At 42.7% G+C, this 15,700-nt stretch overlaps 3 protein-coding genes across 13 annotated transcripts in view; 1 reads left to right on the top strand and 2 right to left on the bottom strand.

Annotated features, from left to right (window-relative positions):
- Nucleotides 1-4,023, top strand: part of LOC122569560 (3-phosphoinositide-dependent protein kinase 1) — a 406,424-nt gene extending 402,401 nt beyond the window's left edge. For all 8 annotated transcript variants that reach the window (XM_043730768.1, XM_043730771.1, XM_043730772.1 and 5 more), the window contains one exon: nt 36-4,023. In XM_043730768.1, the coding sequence (XP_043586703.1) occupies nt 36-146 (111 nt within the window). In that variant the 3' untranslated portion in view covers nt 147-4,023. The remainder of the gene's footprint in view (nt 1-35) is intronic.
- A 100-nt stretch (nt 4,024-4,123) lies between these two features.
- On the bottom strand, nt 4,124-5,667 carry LOC122569562 (aprataxin). 4 transcript variants are annotated; one of them, XM_043730779.1, is made up of 5 exons: nt 5,361-5,667; nt 5,223-5,293; nt 4,874-5,144; nt 4,663-4,796; nt 4,124-4,602 (listed from the first exon to the last, which is right to left on the bottom strand). In XM_043730779.1, the coding sequence occupies exons 2-5, from the start codon at nt 5,266-5,268 to the stop codon at nt 4,442-4,444; spliced, it is 612 nt and encodes a 203-aa protein (XP_043586714.1). In that variant the 5' UTR covers nt 5,269-5,293; nt 5,361-5,667; the 3' UTR covers nt 4,124-4,441. The 4 variants fall into 4 exon arrangements, with proteins under 4 accessions (XP_043586714.1, XP_043586715.1, XP_043586716.1 ...); XM_043730780.1 differs by having other exon boundaries at nt 4,874-5,293; nt 5,361-5,666; XM_043730781.1 differs by lacking the exon at nt 5,223-5,293 and having other exon boundaries at nt 4,874-5,202; nt 5,361-5,666.
- A 160-nt stretch (nt 5,668-5,827) lies between these two features.
- Nucleotides 5,828-15,700, bottom strand: part of LOC122569837 (myocardin-related transcription factor B-like) — a 184,474-nt gene continuing 174,601 nt past the window's right edge. The window contains 9 exon segments of the mRNA XM_043731464.1: nt 5,828-9,750; nt 9,830-10,345; nt 10,469-11,070; nt 11,222-11,521; nt 11,671-11,857; nt 12,174-12,314; nt 13,904-14,188; nt 14,458-14,843; nt 15,009-15,305. Of these exon segments, the coding sequence (XP_043587399.1) occupies nt 9,397-9,750; nt 9,830-10,345; nt 10,469-11,070; nt 11,222-11,521; nt 11,671-11,857; nt 12,174-12,314; nt 13,904-14,188; nt 14,458-14,843; nt 15,009-15,305 (3,068 nt within the window). The 3' untranslated portion in view covers nt 5,828-9,396.

Genomic DNA, 15,700 nt, shown 5'->3' with positions numbered 1-15,700 from the left:
GTTTCTATCTAATTTGCTGTCGTTACCTGTTACAGCCAAACAGAACGTACTATCTCGAAGATCCCGAAGGATTCGCATTGGAGTGGTGTAGAGCGATCGAGAATATGCGAGTCCATTACTACGGCCTGCAGGAGTCCACCGCTTAAACAAAAGACTGATGAACACAGATCGTTTCGGATGGAACGGAGCAAATGAACGTTTCACCCGATTACGGTAATAACAATGTCCGCGAGGTGCGATCATCGATGTATTATTAATTTGTTTATGGCCAGAGGGGGCGTTTATTTAGATCGTTTGTTAGCGTGTAACTCGGCATTAGGAAAGGTATATTCTAGAATAGGTTAGCGTTTTTCTAACGCGTTCAAAGCACTGTGTACAGATTAGGAAAATTTTCTAGATAAAAATATAAAGTGTTTATATAATAGTAGACTTCTGTTGAAATACAGAGGAATGGAGAGATATACAAAAGGCACAAAAAGTGTTATCGAAATCGTGCAATTGCCGGTTTTTTCACTAGTTACGTTTTGCTATTTATTATCGAACTCGGGGAACCTTGAAAAAGCTGCACGACGTTCCTCGCACGTGAACACACAAGGAATAGCGAAATTTTTAGCCAAGGTTTTAGCTGTGTGTATTCACAATGTTGAGTGCTGCCTGTGACATAACGTTCGTGATCGAGGTCGTCTGGCTGCCCGCTACTTTCATTACGGGGAAAGGAAAATAAAGTCGTTCGTCCGCGCGAATTTTGTTATTTATAATTCGTGACACGTAATCGGGACATCGCAATCAAAATTTTATCGTGTTAAATCGACGCTTCGTAACTCTTTGGGAGAAGAGACGAGAAACAGTAGTACCTGGTTGACGAGGAAAGGAACAAAAGAGTTATACTAACGTTGGACCGACGTAAACGGAAGCCAGGCGTACGTCGATTATTCGCGTTTAAGGCAGTGGCAGTATGTAGCAATTTTGTTCCAAATATAGCCAAAATTATATAGAAAAATACAGACGAGTTCTTTTAGAAGTTAAAACGACGGCGGAGTGACAATGTGTGATTCGTATGATAATTTTGTGTTCGCTGTCGATTTTACGAATCTAGGACATCAATTTATATAGTCGAAGTTAACCAAAAAAAGATAAAAAAATGCAGTGGGGGACAACATTGCCGCTTTGCAGCTTTAATAAATAGTTTACGTTGCCTGAAAGGGATCTGCGGAATGTTGCGCGTTATTCCGTTGGGTCCCTTGCTCTCTTCATATTACAGTATTCTTCTCGTTGTTCGTTACCCCTTTTCCTCCTCGGTACGTTGTAAATATTAGCGCGATGTCACGAAGAGCAGGCTTCGTAAAGCATATACTAATTCTATATACATAGTTCTATATATTTATAAGTACAAAAATCGTTGTCCAACCACGGCGTTTTTACGTTCGTTTCTTAGTCCGATTTTCTTCGTCTCCGATCTGGCCCTCGCGGACACGATCGAACAAAATGTGTATAGCCGGGAACTAGAAGAACATTGTTTAGGTCTTAATTGGAAGTAATGTTTAGTAGTTTAAAAGAAAAAAAAAAGATGCAAGAAGAGAAGATTAGCGTTTGTTGTACAAAGAGAAGCGGTGGAAATGGGAAGAGCGTTCTTTTCCCGTGAAAGACTTGGCACTTGAACACTATAAATTAAGTAGTTAGGAAATAGAATCCTTTAAAAAGGATAGCTTTAAGAGAAGTAGTATCCCGTTTAGATTTGCGAGAATCACACACACAGACACATACACTACTACACTCGTTGCGTTCAAGATATCGTCGTTGTCGTTCTTACTACTATTCTAAGTTTCTAATATTTAGTAACTCTACTACGATTACAGTTAACAATATTAATTAATTATTTCATCGTATTACCAACGTATAAGTATTTTTCTCCCCTCGTAACTGTCGACGTATTTAATTGAACGATTTTGTTTCTTCATTTTTTTTTTTCTCTTACGCGCGATCTTTCCTTAATTTATTATTCGCCGTATTCGTCCTACGTTTATTTATTTTTTATTTACGTTTTCGTTTACGTTTCCGCGTTAGTAAGGATCACACGCTTCGTTTACGTGTAGGCGTTCACATACAGACTTAGTACTAGTACCGCTACTACCACTGCGACTATTATTATTAGTGCTATTACTATTACTATTACTATATCTATTACTATCTCTATCATAGGCGTCGTTGTTGCATACGTAGATACACGCATATGAATGCGTGCTCGTCGCGTGTATATACGCATGCACGTGCTTATAATACGTTGTGTAACTTATATTATTACTCTCTATCCTCTTTAGGCGTAATTTTAGGTATTTTGTAAATAATACTGCCACGTTTATCGCGTCAACTTGCCGAAACGCTATTCCTCGGCTTTGTGGCGCTATCGACTCGTGGCCGGACTGTGTACGATACAGCTGTATATTATCTATACATAAATATTCTATATATACATATATAATTATATATATAAAAAGGTATATATATATATACATATATACATAGACGCGTAAAGTTATATAAAATATTTATGAATTGTGAATAGTAGTTAGGAAAATCGTGTATAAACGTTCGTTTGTAGATTTTAGGCCGAATACGCGCTTAGGTTTAATACTTTGTTGACGTTACCTTTGCCACGACTTGATTGCGCCGTTTCATTACACGTTGTACTATAAACGCATGATAATCCCCACGTTCTCCTCGCGATATTTAGGAAGACTTAAACAGGGTATTCGGAGAAGTATTCGATGGAGGGTGGTTCGGTTGTCGTGCCTGCGACGCCGCGCAAGTATGCTCGAAAAAATGGTGATTCGTTTATGGATCAACATTGTCCTCGTGCCCAGTGGCTTTTCAAAATGACCGCTTTTGGCCTGCCACGTACGGTGCTTGCGGGTTGAAACGGGGCGCATAGGCTCGACGATCGCCCACCCTCGTCGTTTCTTTCTCTTCAACTAGTGAGAATCGATCGCGAGGAGGAGGTACTCGATAGTTGTTGCCGCCGACAGCCCCCGCCCCCTCCCCGTCCCAATCCTTATACTCTTCGTTCCGTAGAATAGCGTTTCGGTAGCGTTAGGTAAAACGAAGCACCAACACACGCAGTCTTTCTGTCAAAACGAAGCACGTGTCGAGGACATTCTCAAAATTTAAGAAGCATGCGAATGTTGCTTTGACAAAGACGACGCGGCGACGCTGTTTCACGGCCGAGTCCGATATTATAGTTCCTCGTTGCCTCGACCAACAACTGCTTCCTTTCCGAAGAAAGAACGCGTTCACTACCCTGTCATCGACCCTGAGAATCGTTTTAATCATGGGTCGTTGATACGGAGTGCGACACCGGCGTTTCCATTGTTGTAAACTTTGTAGGTTCTACGTTTTATGTAGACGTTGCAAACTTTCTGATGGAAATGCGTAAATTTTTCCTAAGCGCTGGCTCCTGTCGAGGGGAAGGATGGTCGCTTATTAAATAGTTTTCCGTCGGTTTTGGAGACTGGTCTTGAGATTCCTAACCCCAAAGGGCGACGCTTACCTCCTTTTTTTATTATAGTTCACTTGCTCTAACTGAACTTAAAGAAAACTTCTAGTGTATTTGTTGAGTGTCATTCGACGCAAAAGATCTAGCTAATTTAATTTATACGCTCGCGAGAGGGAAGAACGAATACTTAAAAAGATCAAGCAGGAATATGTATATGTAAGAGAAGAAAACATTCGAATGCACTAACGTAAACTACGCAAGCAATAACAGCAAGGCCTTGCGATTATTCAAATGCCTACCGTTTCGGCGTAACAAGGACGGTTCAACTATTAATTGCAGTATTATTAAATGTATGCAGACTAAAGTACACTTACACGCGTACACCTACACAACGGTTTACTTATACACATTAAATACTTCACATTGGATAAGAAGACTCTGTAAATAGTTAGCATGTAATTGATATTATAGGTGATACAACCTATTAATATTAACATCAAATTTATTTATAGTAAATTTTCCGAAATATCGTATATCTATGTGTTATTTAATTACCATAACCTTTCCTATCCTGTTTGAAAATTACCGTTTTATTCCTATATATTAAGTTAAAAGGAATCAATAAATTCTTGGTAGGTATATACAGAATGTATATTTACACTACGATTATTGTACATTATAAACTAATTACAAGATACTTAAGATCATATATGGCACTCTAAAAATGTCTTGATGACATTGGAACTTAAGTATTTAATTAATCCATTACAACATTAATCCATATTGCATAAGAGTACATTTATTACAGAATTTTCCTGTAACTTAAGGAATTACCATATAAAAAGCACATCTAGTTATTTGAATAATTGATTATTTTCTTCGAAGTATTTTGCGTGCTGCAGTAGCGGTGGTTATTTGCGTAAAAACAGGCACAGGAAGAGATTTTTCTGATTAATTTGACAAATGCGCCAACAAATGCTTTTTTAAATCCGGCATATTCTTTGAAATGGTTGGACATTTGTGACACTTTAGAGGAGTATTCAAGTGTTGCGCGCTCTCTTCCGACTTCAATTTTTTCAGTTCACCTTTCTCGCGTAACTGGTTGCAAATGTCTGCAATTTATACAAAAAATGAGGTCTGTTCTTTTATTAAACAGACACAGATACATTTACCTGCTGAATGTAAGAAGAAGGGAGTTGTAAACGAATTCCAATGATACTTGGTCTTTAGACAAGGACTATTAAAATCTGTACTTATTACGTGTAAATGTAATCTGTGCATGCTTGGTACAGCATGGTATCCAATACTGCATCAAATAATATGTTTACGTGGTATTAGAGCGACTTAATTTTGGTGTGGAATAAAAACAATATCTATACATACAGGAACTCAGACTCTTTATGTTCTTGAGTTAAATCTTCAGCAACGCTATGCATGTGAAACAATAAATCTTCATTTTCCTTTTTTATGTGCCACAGTGACGGAATGTCTGTTTTTGGTATAACTAAATAGTGATATTGGGCTTTTGGATATTTATCTTTGATGACAACAACTTTATCATTTTCCTTTACTTTATACTGAGGATCTTCCATAGAAACGAGCAAACCTGTTGCCCAATCACGCCTCTTTGGAGCTATTGCATCGGTTGATGTAACTTTTAGGGTTCGTTTCATTATTATTTCTTGACTTTCACCTTTTGCAGATCGTAACTTCTATTAAAATATATACTCACACTGTGAAACAAATTTTCGGCACTTTGTCCATGTTATAAATAGCATAATGCAATAATATAGTAATAAAGTACTAAAAATAAGAAAGAACTCCAAATTAATTTAACATTACTTTATGCATATCGTAATTTTACACTTACCGAGATAATGGAAAGAATAAGATCAACTGTTGGTCAATAGTACTTCAATTTCTACGAATTTTATACTAAAACAAATTAACGTATAAATATCTCAGAGGTTATGTTTGCGATGTGATATGTGTTATAAGGTACGAAAAGTAGATAATTATAGAGTGATTGCTTGCATTCTGTTTGGAAAGACGTAGTATGTACGTAATTAGCACTAAGCATGTTTATCAATTCTCATTTCCTTTGTATTTGATTAATCCTGTCCACTTCCGATCTTTCTGAATACGGAACAACGTCAACTGAATTTGACATTTATCTACGCTCCGTTATTCCGAATCATATAACACGTATGCGCATGCGTTCAAGTTCTTAGCGGTCTTTGAAATTTGAATTTGTAAAAGGATTTAAACGTGTGCATTTTTAAAAGTAAAAGAATTTCCTCGGTAAACGGAGACGGGAAAAGAATAAACAGCCTATAATAACTTTAAATTTATTTATTTACTCAAATGGAAGGCAATCGATAAATTTGCAACAAATAAAAATAAATAACACTCTCTCTAGCAATAATTACGTGATCGTTACTTAAACGTACATTACAATAAATTCATAGATACTTAACAAAACTTATACCTTTTTCTTTTTCGCATGCTCATACAAAATATGTTCGTGTGATTGTATGTAGGTGTGTGTCCGCGCGTACGCATGTTCATGTTCGTATTACATTATCTTTTGTTACTTTCAGTACAACCGCACGTAGCATGTTATAAGTATATTTCACAAAAACTCTATATACAGACGAGTCTCGTCCCGTAGAATTTCATCTAATCGCTTATTTTTTTGTTGTTGTTCATATCATATTCATCCGACAATATTCTCATACGCTCGATTATACAAACAAAGACACTTTCACGCGTTTCACGACAGACTATCAGATTCGCACAGCCTGACAAATCAATCAATCAATCATCGATAGATTTCATGATTCATGATTCGAAGAAAATGAAATAATTACAGGATTACAATGCTAAGCAATGATATTTGCTGCAATACGTTAAAAAAAAAGAAACAAAAAAGATGAGGGATCGTACGCTATATGTTGGTCGATGGCGCTGGTCGTCCGCTTGCTTGTGATCACTTAAGTGCGATTAAATATCGCAATTGTTTCATCCTAAACATATTTGTACAAGCAAGCCCGTTTCATAGATGACAAGTCGGCATACTCATGACTCTAATTTACGTATGATACAATATTTTACAACACGATACAAACTTTTATTGTCATGGCAACGGGTGGTACAATTGTAATGACGAAGCGATACGCGGTGGCAAGGGGATTTTTGGCACGATTTTCTACCCCGATCACGCACCATGTTCTCTTCTGTATTTTCGTGGAAACATTCCTCTTTTTCCATATTTTCCCGCGCTATGGAGCTTAAATGCAAAATTAGTAGTGTAGTTACAAAGCGATTTTTAATATTCAATCGAATAAATGGGACCAGGTTCGATTTAAATGCACGGATTCTGAATTGATTTTGTCCGTAAACACGAGAGGGCACTGTAAATTGTGTGGGTTATGGCGCGCGAAAGGTGTTACGCTCGAGTCTTATTCCGAATATACTTGTTTTATTCACCCGCTTGTATTTGTAATTACATTCGATCGTCAATTTCGTTACGATATTTAAGTATTTACGTTCCGGGTCGTTTACGTTGATTGAGAAACACGTTAGGTGAGAATTAGTGCTTTGCAAAGGAACTACCGTAAAATGAGGGTGCATCGCGACTGATTGCTTCATTGTTTCTACGAGGAGCATGGTGTCTCGGGGCTGATACGATGTTTCTCTATTGCATGTGAAGAACGTTTGGAATGTTGCTTTTTGCTGCTTCTTTGTGCGATATGGGGTGAACGATGATGGTATGTATTTGCTTGCCAAAGTGCCACTTTCTATCGTGAAAATAAGGGACTACGCCTAATCGAATCAACAAAGCACTCTTCTTCGTCTTTAGAATTTGAATTTACACATCGTAAAAAAATTAAGATAACTCTTTACTTTAACAAAAGTATCCCGAATTACAGAAATTTTGTTGGACCGTACTTGTAAAAGATTGCTTTGTGATTCAATCGCGGCCACTCGAGGACAACTGATAGCTTTAAGTGGGGTTTCAATTAGCACCATCGCTGATCTCATACGCTGACACCGTCTCGACGCACTCACATACATTTTCACGTATTAATCACGCTAGGTAACACTGTACGCATTCAACACTTTCGCTCCTTATTACCGATTTAGGCAGTGCGATCCTTTATCGTTACGTCGGCGTACGAAGCCACTTGGTTCTGCAAAGAACGTCTCAGAGAAATGGAAGGCGCATGGCTTCTTCCCTGGTGCTTTCTATTTTGCTTACGTTCAGTAGAGTACAACATGAAACGCATACGATACAAACGTAACCTATGTAACAATATCTTGACACAATCCAATTTAAATAAACATAGCTGCATTTATCGTTTCGAATTGGGTACAATGCGACGTATAAAGTTAGGTTAGAAGCTTCGATCGGCCAATCAAAATTCTGAGACGAATTCTTCTTAACTCTTGCACAAATTTATGAACAAAAGCGTGGCTCGTGGTACGCGTAGCTTCGATCTCTTGCTCATTTGGAAACATGGAATGTCACAAAAACAACAAAAAAGATTCGTAAAGGGAAACGAAGAAACAGGAGAACCGCACGATACCCTTACATCGGTATACCTTTTATCTGCACCCATTCTGAAAATTTCTATGCGATTATTGATTATAATATGTATGTGTAATCTCTAACATCACATGCTCTGCCTTAGAAAAATTATATATAGCTGTGCGGGAAAGCCGTCGATCTTGCTTCTTCTGGTTTTCCTTTTCTTTACTTCTTCTTTCATTTTTTTTTCTTTTTTTAATTACTTTTTCCTTTTTGTCTTACCGAACGCACCTGTGTTTTCGAACTCAGCGTACACTATATCTTACATATATGCATATATATATGTATATCTATGCGTATATACATATATACATACATACAATCGTTTTACAACCGTTACAATATACTTATTTTCATAAATAAGTATTTCGATTATACCGTTACAATTGAATAAGGTTCTGTTTCGGAGGGATGTAGTTCGAAGGAAATGAGGTTGGAAGGGAGAAGCACACGAGAAAAACATATACGCCGCTTTCCCGTTTTCCTGTTTAACACACATGCTATTCGCAGTTATTAAAACTCAAGCAACACACGACTGTAGACTGGATAGTAAAAACTAGCTAAAAACGTTCGTAAGGAGATTCTTTGGAGAATTTTGAAGATATCGTCGTTGTCGTCTTATCTCCGATCGCAGGATCGCTATTCGCCGTTACGAACTCATCTTCGCTTTCTACATTCGTCCCGTTCGGACGATCGTACGATTCTCAAATAGCCGTGATTACAGAAAAAGATCCACGCGATAATGCGCGGCCGATCCGATGAAACGAAAGAACGACGGTACTATGCATTGGTTCTCATACTGACCGAGGAAGACCAAAGTATTCGTGCACTGATGACAATTATCTTCTATTATAAAACCCCTTAGAAACGATTGCTTCGCGGTCTTGTTCTCACCCTTGCGTTTTCACGCTACGATCCTCTCGCAATTATGCACCTTTCTTTTCACGTGTTTAAATTACTCACCTAGAATTGCGGTTTCATGAAAATTACATAGCTAGTTACTCGTAGTTCAGTTTTCGTAAGAAAGTTCTTCGCTCGATATCGAGAAGCGTAAGTTGTACGCGTAAGTACAATAGTTTGAATGTCCACGGGAAGTTGCACAGCGCCGAACTCGCTAGAGAACAGTATCAGAGGCAAGCAACTGCAAAACGATTCATAAAAATGCACCAAAAGTAGTCACAGATTAATCACAACAAGTGTAGCACTTGGCTTTGCCAGGTTGTTACGTTGTTTCTGTGCCTCGCTGGATCTTTTCGTCTTCCCGTTGATACGTGGATTAAGTACACAAGGCCGAGCTCCGAGGAAAAATCTCGGGCTAGGTCGCGAAGTCGACTTTGTCCCAAGTTAGTGACAGATCGGAAGACATCTTGAAGTCAGAGTCCTCCATGTTGAAGAGATCAAACGGGTCTTGACTACTAGCTAGCAACGGGTCGTAAATGTCTGTACCACTCGACAAACTTGTCGGTGGTGCTGGCTGATGATTCGACACGGTGGAAGCAGTCGGAGGAGACTGAGGCATCAGGGAATCCAGCCAGTCTGGATCGTCCATGTCCATGGGCATGTCGCCGATGTCCATCAACTCTTGGGGTGCTTCCATTTTTACCCCTAAGTCGCAATCCAATTGACTGAAATCCATCGTGTCTAGAGTTTCGAGGTCCAACTCGAGTTCCTGAAATGAAAAATCGATACGATATATTTTCCATTGGCTTCGAAGACGAAGAAAATCCTCGCCTTGTGGTCGGATATACCTTCAGGTCTAAATTTGCGTTATCCGAAGACGTTACTTCTTGAGGGGGCTGAGGATCAGGCGATGCTTGCTGGGCGGACTGCGGGCTGAGCAGCATCGCGGCGTCCAGGTCACCCTCCGAGGTTAACAGGTCTGTGTTGAACGACGAGATCTCATCCTGCTGCTGTAACTGTTGTAACGCGGTTGGCAGCTGGATAGAGAAGGTTGCCAAAGGCAAAGGAGGCGGTGGCGGTGGCGCCGGCGCCGGTGAACTCACGCAATCACTCTGGGAAACCTCCATGGCAATCGGACTGATCGGACTGATTGGACTAGCAGCGGTGAAAACCAACGAATGAGTCTGACTGTCCGCTGGTGCCGTGAACACCAAATTTTGTTGGAGCTGTCTGTTCGGTGTCGTTGGTGTGGCTGGGTCCTGTGCGGCGCTCGGTGGTAATTCGCCATTCTTGATCAGGATCTCCAACACATCGTCCACGACTTGACTCTTGATGTGACTCTTCTGAACCGGTTCAATTTTAACCTGAGTGGAACAGAATTGTGGTGTAGAATCGTTGAAGCTCTATTTGAACAAGAATACAGTCTTTTCTCTTCCCTTTCTTTCTACTACAAATCAAATATATCAAAGCAAGCAGACGTCATTTACCTTTAAAAGTTTTGCGGCTTCGTCGTACTGAGGAGGCGGTGGTTTTCCATCTTCGGCGGTAACAGTTTGTTGTTGCTGTTGCTGAGCCTGCGCCTGCGCCATCAAAGCGCTCAGCAACGAGCCATTTAATTTCGTAGGCTTGGGCAGGTTGAAAACTATCGCTGCGGGTATTTGCACGGTGGCACTGTTCTTGGTCTGATTCTTTTTATTATTGATCGCGGTCAGAGTCGAAGAGTCCAGAATGGCAGCAGTATTATTTGGCTGCGCCTGCAAGAACGCAGCGAGGCTGGCTTTTGCGTTCAATTGCTGGAACGTAGCGTGTTGCTGTTGCGTCTGCTGCTGAGACTGTTGTTGATTCTGCTGTTGTTGTTGTTGCTGCTGCTGCTGCTGCTGTTGCTGCTGTAGGTGCTGCAACTGCTGCAAATGTAACGCCAGTTGCTGTTGCTGCATCTTGTTCTGAATGTGTTGCTGCAACACCAGCTTCTCAGCGTGAACCGTAGACGGTTGAGTTTGACGGATCTGCTGGAGTTGCTGTTGAGACTTGTACAATTCACGTTGCAACTCTTCTATCCGTTTCCTTTGCTCTTTGATTATGTCGTCTCCTGAAACACGGGCTACATCGTGAAAACACGGACGTGTGTTGCGTTCCGAAAAATTCATTTTTCGAAAGTTTTATCGTTCACTTAAGTGTACATCGTATTTTCTACTTTATATCTGGAGGAAATACACGTAGTAAGGAACGCGTTGAAATACCTGGGGGACTCGATGGATCGTCGTGTTCGCTACCATGCGGCGAATCCGTGCGAGGACTGTTAGGTTCGTCCTTGACGGCTGAGCCAGGACTTTTGGCATGGGAGCTCGACTCGTCGGATGTGACTGGCCCCGGGGTGTCCATCAATATATGGCCCATGTGCGTCACGTGCGGTCCATTTGAGCTAGACGTCGAGTTGCCGCTGGACGATTCCGTGAACGGCTTTAATCTCTCGATCAGCTGTGGCTTCGAGCCAGATACCGGCAAGTTTCGACGTTTCAACTCCACTTTGAGATCACTTACTGAAAGGGATACATTTATTTCGGTCAATCAATCACTGGCACTGTCCGTGCTTTGTCTCTTTTTTTTTTCATGAGTACAGTTTATTCTCAGCGATATAACTAACCAGTTTCATTCGCAATCCGTCCCGAACCGAGCTTAAGACACTTACCTTTCATGTCCTCCAGCTTGCCCAAAGGCCTTAAGGGCGGTTGTTCCGAGGGGTTGTTCGAGGAATTCGAGGGTGCAGGACTCGGCGCGTTCACGCTGCTTCCGCTGATGCTTCCAGCGTCGCTGGCGCCGCTGCTGTTCAAAGATAGCGGCGGCTTTTGCGCTGCCGGTAGAATGATCTGAGGGTACTAAACAACAGAACAACCGAATTATGTAACGTCCGAGCGGACCGCGAACTTCGGATCCGGGTACACGATAATTACATAAAACGAACGTTCGAATCGAGTAACCCCGCCGTCTCGTAACTTGAGCCCAATTTTCGATTATAAATTTAGACGTAATAACGTAATTGCCATGCAAATTGTCGGGGTGAAAGTACGGCGTTAACGAGACATATCCGCCTGGATTCGCCCGTTCGCTCGCCTGTTGCTAACAGACGAAGAAAGTGGACGTTTTATAATATTTCTATTTGGTCGGCGATCGCTTTCGTCGAGGCAAGCGTACCTTATGCTGCCATTCGAGCTGCCACTGGAGAAATAGCTGTTGCTGCTGAAGGAGTAGCTCGTAGCTGGTCTCGCCAGGCGGTGCCGACCCGAGGCCGGAAGTTGTAGACGACACTGAGGTCTTTTGAGCGTTTGGCGGGCCCTGGGAACAATCACCGTTCAATGTCAGTCGATATTAATGACCACCGACGAATTAAAAGGGGCTCGGTATCCTCCACTCCTAGATCATCTCTAATTGCTTAATCGCAAAATCATCGTTCCACTCTACAAACATCCGTATACTCTTCCTCACGGCACAAAACAGATAACAGAAGTTGCCAGTCGCGACTCTTTCTCCACGTTTTAATCGTCTTTGTCTTTAAAAGTCTTCGTCGAAAGTTCCTACATAGTACTCGTCGCGGAAACGCGTGAACGAAAAGGCTAACGCAAAAATCAAGTTAGCGGCCCAAGGAGGATCAGCAACGTGGGAGAAGCCAAGGCGCGAGTGATAAATGATACATCAAGATGTTTTCTGCGCCCTCATTTGCACGCCCATTCCCGGCTCGCTTTCACACCGACCACGCCATATCCCGAATGTTTCAGGAGCGTGGCCTGGGCCTTTGGCACCTATCGCGAACTCGGCTGGACCCTGGATCCCTCTTCCTCTCTCTCTCTCCCAGCTCCAAACTGCCTGGACCCCCTTGGAACCGCTTCTTCACCGCTCCCTGGCTTCCTCGCTCTTAGGTGCAATTAGCGCTCGAATTACTCAGAGCTAACGAGGTGGGCCTCGGGCCCCAGGCCCTTCAAGAGATCGCGAGAGTTAATCACCCGATACGATCTCCTTCTGCGTTTCGTTCTTTTCTCTTTGCCCAAATAGAAAGAGAGAGAGGGAAAAAGAGAGGGAGAGGGGGGGAGAGAGAGAGAGAGAGAAAGAGATTGCTCCCTCGCGGGCTACGGGAGCCGAGATTTACCGGCCGTCCGTATCCCTTTTTACTTTGCTTTTACCCCTTCTCTTCTGCTCGCTCTTACTTCTTTTTTTCTTCGGCCATTCGCCATTCTCGTCTGCTTTCTTTTCTCCCGTTTGTCGTTTTTTTTCCTCTTCGAGCTTCTTGTTTCCTTTGTTTCCTCTTTGTCTCTGCCTCCTTGTCTCCTATCTCTGTTTCGTCTCCTCCTCGAATCTTTTTTCTATTTCGCGCAGTTTTTTTAACTTCGAATCATTTTGTCTTCTTTCTTCTTCTTTCTCTTGTCTTCGTAAATATCGGTAGCCGATGCAGGACGATTTCGCTTTACGTTTACGGGGCCACGGTGAATCGAAAATGTTCCCGAATTTCAGCGGCAACGTAACGCCACGGTTTGTACGAGGCGAGTCATAAAACGTTACGCGAGTTTTTACTTTCGTACGGCCAGGTTTAACGTTTAAGCAATATATTTGCACCTTGCTGGCATGAGAGCCGCGCGTTCACGCCCACCACCGAGAAATATAAACAGAATCAAGAGTGAAAGTAGTAAACGCTACATCGATTCCTGTTCTTCTCTTTTATGTACGTTCTACCGTTACATCGCTCGCGTATCATCGATCTATAATACACGCATAATACTCAATGGGAAGATCGATAATTGTCAAGAACTATCTCGGTCGTGTACATATATCTAGCGAAACACAATGAAAAGCGTGAGTGGATCGGTACCGCGAGTAAAAGACAACATAGGGGCATTCAAAGAGACAATAGAGAAGTAATGAAAGAGACTCACTTTGTACTCATGGAACTTGATGGTACGAGTCTTCGGTTGGCTTTTGGTCTTCGACTTCTTCCTGTTCTTATCCTTGCCGGGCGCGTCGCTCCTCTGACACGTGGAAGCGGCTATGGGGCTTGGTTGCGGCCTGGGGGTGATGGCGGCCGGCGGTGGTGCCGGTGGCGACGCTATCGAGATATTGGAAAGGGGACTCAGGCTGGACGTGGTCGAGCCCAAGGACATCGGACTCGGCGCCGGCGCCAGTGGAAGGAGGGTCGTCGATGGACCGTTTGTCTGACTCGCCTGTTAACAGAGATCGTTGCTTTTTTCACTGTGGAATCCTCGATTAATCAGCTTACATCGGTACGCTGCCAATTTATGAGCAGCTCTTAACGTCCGACGTAAATCTATTTTTGCGGCGTGTTTCGATGCTTTTTCCATCGCTATCGACGTTCCCCGCTTATTGTCTCGAAATGTCTTTCTTTCGGGACGCCGTTATCGTCCATCTACATCGACCGATAAATCAACCATCCGTCTGGGATCGGGATTTACGCGATTCTCGAGCCGCTCACCTGCGTAGAAGCATGCTGTTGATTGTGCTGCGCCTGCTGCTGGGACTGCTGCTGCTGCTGCTGCTGCTGCTGTTGCTGCTGCGAACCCACCACCGTATTGCACAGTTCTGCGAACGTTTGTATCGTCGACTCGTTCGACGCTTGTTGGAACACCGGCGACGTGGACGAGACCACCACGGCACCGCCGGTCGTTGGAATACTAAGGGAAACGGTCACTATACCAGCCGAGGCAGCCGCTGTTTCCAGAACGTCCGACCGAGATTCCAGCTGGGGCGACGGTGCACCTTCCGAACTCTGAGAGTCATCCTCGAAGGTGATGTAATGGTCTGGATGCTGAGGCTTGGTTACTTGGCCTTCGCAGGTGGCCTTGAAGGAAATGTGACCCTCTGGTGGAAAACGATAACAAGGAAAGGATAAGTTTGAGCAAAATATAAGGAAGCAAGCTGCGCTTACGCGACACAAAAGACGCGTTAACGATGCTCTTTTTACAAACGTCCGAAGGTTATCGATCAAGATCGCGGAAGACAGATCGAGCCGATGCGTGCGCTCACCTTTAACCGCCCTCTCAATAGGTTCCTCCGTGTGGAGAATGTTCTTCTGGATGAGCTCGAGCGGTCCAGGTCGATGACTGAGTTGGTCGTTCAGCTGGTCGGCTAACCTGGCCTTCTTCAGCATCCGTTGCCTTTCGGCCAGGCTCGGATCCACGTGACCCACATCTTCGAGGATATGCTGTCTAACCAGCTCCTCCCGACCTGGTCTCTGCTGGATCTTCGCCTTCAGCAGGTCACCGGTTTTCGCCCGTTCCAATTGCTTTCGTTGTTCGTGAAACGCCGGTGGTGTCTTCAGAGCTGCGGGAATACCGATCGATAATCGTTAGTTCTCGAGAAATCTATTCAGAGTTTACCACGCGTGTCGAATTTGTTCCACGATAACACCGACTAAATATATCCTAGACGTGCCGGTATGAGGATCTCGATAAAGGTACGCGATCTCGAGAGTTTATCTTCGCAGGTACCGTTTCCGACGCGTTGAAAATAGTGCGCGTTTCGACGCCGAAATCAATGTTCCTCGGATGAAAATACATATTTAGAAATCTCGCGTTCTCCACGTATTTGTTTACCATTCTATCGTTCGAGTATTTTAAACAACGAACTACGTTTTATCGGAAGCAGCGTTTCGATCGAAGCGTAATTTTAGACAAGTAACCTTGCCTCACAGAGGAAGTCACTATTTCCAGCTGGTT

Source organism: Bombus pyrosoma, linkage group LG7 (assembly GCF_014825855.1).
Source record: "Bombus pyrosoma isolate SC7728 linkage group LG7, ASM1482585v1, whole genome shotgun sequence".
Taxonomy (NCBI): domain Eukaryota; kingdom Metazoa; phylum Arthropoda; class Insecta; order Hymenoptera; family Apidae; genus Bombus; species Bombus pyrosoma.
Note: the sequence above shows the minus strand (reverse complement) of the source record. Positions and strands in the feature narration are given on the sequence as shown.

Bases quoted from the DNA above. Each gene is read 5' to 3' on its own strand.
- LOC122569562 (XM_043730779.1), bottom strand. From the start codon at position 5,268: ATGCTATTTATAACATGGACAAAGTGCCGAAAATTTGTTTCACAGT. The intron at 5,145-5,222 runs GTGAGTATATAT...GAACCCTAAAAG, and splicing joins CCGAAAATTTGTTTCACAGT to TTACATCAACCGATGCAATA. The intron at 4,797-4,873 runs GTATGTATAGAT...TATTTGATGCAG, and splicing joins CATAAAGAGTCTGAGTTCCT to TATTGGATACCATGCTGTAC.